The 5,038-nt window shown below is 32.7% G+C and overlaps 1 protein-coding gene across 2 annotated transcripts in view; it reads left to right on the forward strand.

Annotated features, from left to right (window-relative positions):
• The window catches only part of LOC105158559 (kinesin-like protein KIN-8B), a 7,809-nt gene continuing 4,809 nt past the window's right edge, over positions 2,039-5,038 (forward strand). Inside the window, exons 1-5 of one of the 2 annotated variants that reach the window (XM_011075346.2) lie at positions 2,039-2,250; positions 2,391-2,933; positions 3,053-3,124; positions 3,209-3,325; positions 4,024-4,112. In XM_011075346.2, the coding sequence (XP_011073648.1) occupies positions 2,886-2,933; positions 3,053-3,124; positions 3,209-3,325; positions 4,024-4,112 (326 nt within the window). In that variant the 5' untranslated portion in view covers positions 2,039-2,250; positions 2,391-2,885. The remainder of the gene's footprint in view (positions 2,251-2,390; positions 2,934-3,052; positions 3,125-3,208; positions 3,326-4,023; positions 4,113-5,038) is intronic. The other variant, XM_020692982.1, reaches the window with a different exon arrangement.

Here is a 5,038-nt window from a genome sequence, read left to right on the forward strand (position 1 = left end):
TTGGGAAAATAGAATTTTTTTTTCTTAAATTATTTAGAGTGGAAATTTAGTAGTCCTTATTCAAATTTTAATATTTTTATCTGATCTTTGTCTGTGTGTAGTGTGATGGAAGTGTCAGGCTAACAAAATGTACCATATAGGGAAAAACTACTTGAAATGAGATCCAAGCGGTGGCATTTCCTGCATGTTTGCAATAATTTTTATTTTTGGGATAGGAATGAAGTATAAGTTAAGAAATTATAAAAATTGAAAATAAAAGTAAAATATAAAAAATAAAATTAAAATTAGAGTGTTTTAAAAAACGGGCGTAATATTTATAATTTTATCAATAACCTATAGATATTGGTACGGAAGTACTCGTAATTTTTTGTTTAAATCAATATAGTTTAAATAATTTTACTAGTAGCATCTGTATATAAAATCAATCCTTTTCAGCTGATAAATTAATATTTATTTAAACATTTACAAACATACACACACCCTTAGTCAATGTGGCCTAACTATATTGGTGAAATTGAGGTTCCATGACCTTAGAGATTATGGGTGCGAACTCCACCATAGGTGTGGAATGATGTTTCTATTGCATAGTAGGTGTTGTTTTTGCAACAAAAAAGTAAAGATAGTTTCCATAATATTATTGATATTTTTAGGATAAATGTGTAACTTTTCAAAAAAAATAAGAATTACTTATATAATAATATTGATGTTCTTTATTATGTATGTATAAATTTATAAAAGAGAAAAATAATTTATACATATAAATTGATATTATTTAAAAATTTGAATCCCATGATTTCTTGTGAAATGTGGATGTTTTTGCAGTTTGTCTTCATGTGTGTTAGCTTAGTCAAACCCCTGCACAAGTCTCCATTCAATTTGAAAGCAACTACCTTAATTATAATATGTTCATATTACATAGTCTTTCTCTAATACAAATTAAATAAAAGGGTAAATTACATCCCTTCTTGGTTATGTAACAAGTTTGCACACGGTGTGGCGAAATGGGCACACGAGACAAATTAGGATGGTCATACCCCAGCCCCCCTTCTCCCAGGTGATGTTTTTTGTGATATGGGATATAAGATTACCATATAAAACGAATATATACATTTATATATATATCTTTTTGAATTTGATATAATTACAATACTTTTTATATTATTTAAAAATTTATTAATACTTTACGGATTTTTGATATATAATTATGGAAATTTCGGATGGTAAGATGAAAAAGTTAATTTTACCTTCATGGGATTTTTTTTTTTAGTTTTTGAAAAAATTCGATGCTGTGCAACTTCCTATATCCTCCCTGTATATTTATGCCTACTTTTACAAAAATGACATGTCAATCTGTAAAAGTATGAGATAATTACATCTACACTCCTTGACCTATAATCTATATACATAAAATATTTTTCTTTAAAAAAATTACACTTACACCCACTATAACTCCAACATAATTTACACAAACTACTATTTCTTTTAAAATGCACCCTGTTGACTAGCCTAAATGCACCCTGTTTTTTTGACTAGCCAGAATAGTTTCTATAATTGTGTAAAATACATGAACGATTTGTGTAAATAAATCATAGATTAGGGGGTAAATATAATAATCCCTAAAAATATTTTAAAGAATATGTAAAATCCTACTTCAGACTTTAAAAGAGTAATTTTAGCAGTTTATTATAAAATCTAAATGTAACTTCAATAAAAACAAACAGAATGAGTCTATTGTTGGACATGCATTAATTTATGAGTGTCGGTAATTTGTCAAATAATCAAGAGGGATTATTTGTAAGTGCATCGAACGTTAATATATTTCTGACATAATTTAACATACATATATATATATTTTTTTGTACATATATATATATATATATTTGAAAAAAGAAAAGGGAAAAGAAGAGCAAGGCACGTGAGGCGTGAGGCTGACCCAACGACTACGAGAAACTGTTGGTCCCCTTGATGTACCTAAGTACCTTCCAAACCCAAAGGACCAACCAACTGTCCAGCTCATACATTACATTTTACACACACACACACACACACACTTCCCTCCCACAATTGAACAACAAAAGCCGATTTCACATACGGACAAAAATGGGTATCAATATATCATAAAAACTCCCAACCTACTCTTCTCTCCCTGATTATTACCCGCCTCAAGTTCCAGCATTTAACATTTCCAATTACTCCAATTCAATGCAATGCCCTTCCCCTTCTTCCTCTCCACTCCGTCGTCCCACCAATGTTCGTTTCTTCTGATTTGAAATCCAAACGCGAATGTTTTGTTTTTTATTTTTTAATTCTCCTTTTTTGATTTTCTAGAATTTTTGTTTTGGTTTTGGTTTTTCATTTGTTCCTGTTCGTTTTCTTTCCTGTTTCCTCAGAATCTAGCTGTTTCAGCTGAATTGGCGATTCCGGTGTAGAGCGTATTGGTGTACGCCGTTGTTCGATGTGAATGTGCTGCTTGTGACGAATGCAGAATTTGAGCGGTGTTTTTTCTTTTTAACCTTGGGGAGGGAATTGTCTTTTGTGTTTCCATTGGTTGGAACAGTGTAATGCTTCTGGTTTTGCTTGAGGAGGTGGTTTTTGGTTAAAATCTAGGGATTTTTTTTTTTACTGATTCTGTTTCGTTTTTCAATTCGTTAGTGTAGCTTTGGTTATTATTTTCTGGATGTATGTGTATATATGTGTATTGCTCTCTGTTTCAACTTCAATATTTTGATTCTGTGGTGAATAGTGAGTTTTTACGGTAGTTAGGCATATGTTAGTATTGCATGTTTCGGAGAAAATTCGCTTCTTCAATTACTGAAGCTATTTTAAGTTGGAGGAAGCTTGGAAGAGAGTTCTGGGTGAAATACGGAAACGAATGTTAACCAAGTATGCCGAGCATCACAGCTCCAGCTACCAAAAAAACCACTACTCTTACTGTTAGTTCAATCTGTTCCATCGAAGTCCTATTGAATTTTTGCCCCCATTTCGTATTATTGTTTTGTTGATTCTCCATTACTTTTCAAGTTTTCTTATCCTTGTCATTGGTTGGTTATAGGTGGCTGTTAAATGTAGGCCATTAACTGAGCGAGAACGTGGTCGGGATATAGTTAGAGTGCGCAATGCTAAGGTCTGTTTGACTTCCAATTAAAACTGAAAACAAGATGCTTTTGGGTAATTCTGGACAAGAAATATGAAGTTATGGTTAATGTAGGAAGTGCTTGTTCTGGATCCTGACCTTTCGAAGGACTACCTGGAACTCGTACAAAATCGAACCAAGGAGCGGAGATACACTTTTGATTATGCATTTGACCCTAATTGTTCCAATTTGGTATGTGTAATCTGCGCCTTCTTATATTGCTTCATGACTGGTTTTTGAATCTATTTTTTTTGTTTATTTATGCCCTTCTAATTGGTGAGATAAACCATATGCATCAAATACCTCTTTTCGTACCCTCTGCTATAATGCTGTTATATCAACTGACATGTATGCAAAAAAAATGGAAGAATGAACGAATTGTTCTAATTCATGCAATTAGATATCTGATATGTTATTGCTCTCAAAGTCTCAAGACACAAAAATTATGGAGAAGGCTGATCTCAGTGTTGACACAGCACTGCAGTTTCCTGGAGATATGTTATTGAGGATCTTACGGTTGATGGTTTCCTGTTAATTGACCACAGAATATTAAGAGGAGGGTTTCATCTAGTGTCTGTTGTAGAATCTTATCATGTTCTTTATCTGTTTGTAATATTGACCTTCAGCATGTTCAAGTTGCATCTTTCCTTTATATTTTCCCTATAGGTTGGTCGTTATCAGCAATTTACCTATTTTGTTTTATGTGAAATATTACTAAAAAATTAAAGATGACTCTCTAAACAAAACAACTAAGAGATTCTAGGTTTCAGGTCAAAAAATCTGAACCGATGATGCATGTTTTTATGTTATTACCAGTGGAGCTGGATTCATGGTCTACATGTGGATTTTTTGTTGAATGTAGATAATTGATGAATTTCTTCTTTCTTCAGGATGTCTATGAGAGAAGTATACGTTCCACAATTGTTGGGGTTGTCCAAGGTCTAAATGCAACTATCTTTGCTTATGGTTCCACTGGGAGGTATTGAAATTTTTTAAAGCAAATGGCAGTGGTAACTGGGCAAATGGCAAAAGAGAACCTTGGTTTATTCTATTTGTTTTACTAACTCAAGGAGTTATTTGCACGTTTAGGGTTCCATCTTATGCAAACAACTTCTTCTCAAGTTGTTTGACTGAATGCTACTGATATATCTGTAACCTGCAAAGTTCCAAATATATATCAGTAGTATTTATCTCTTTTCTTTCAACTGTCGTGCAAAACCTGAGCCAGGTCCACTGATTTAATTTGGACTCAGGAAATAACTTTATGCATCGGATTGTTTTGTTGTTTATGGGATGCAACATACACTTTCTAGCAGAAGTTTGAACTAGGAACTGAACTATTTAAGAAGTTACCATCTATCTATTGACTGATACTTATAGAACTTATCATCCTCTATTGCTGTGTTTTGAGGAGATTTCTAAGTTATGATCATTGGGGATGCATGATAGACGTCTTTCAGAGGCTACATTCCAGTTTTCCTGTTTCTTCTGGTTATGGTGGCATCGTTTTGTGTAAAGATCCTGATTCGTTTAGATGTTTATTTATGTATTTGACATCCTTTTATCACATGTTTACCTTCCATTTGGGTTTTCATTAGAATTAGGTGGAGAAGATAATGTAGAAGGAGACACAAGCACCAGATCAAAAGAACAAGAATTGAAGTCCCTAAAAACTTCTGCCTAATATGCTCTCAAAGTGTTTGTATCTAAGTATTCTTTCTTTTGTTATCGTTAATCAGATTTGTTTAATATCAACAAGTATGGTGCCCTGGTCATTATGAGATATTGGTTCCCCTCAGCAATTTTTGCAACTTCAGTAGCTTGTATCAACTTTTGTATGTTAATTTGCTGAGTACTAGATATTAATGATGATGAAATCAATTTTCTGAATAATTTTGTGTTTAA

Source organism: Sesamum indicum, linkage group LG3 (assembly GCF_000512975.1).
Source record: "Sesamum indicum cultivar Zhongzhi No. 13 linkage group LG3, S_indicum_v1.0, whole genome shotgun sequence".
In the NCBI taxonomy this organism is placed as follows: domain Eukaryota; kingdom Viridiplantae; phylum Streptophyta; class Magnoliopsida; order Lamiales; family Pedaliaceae; genus Sesamum; species Sesamum indicum.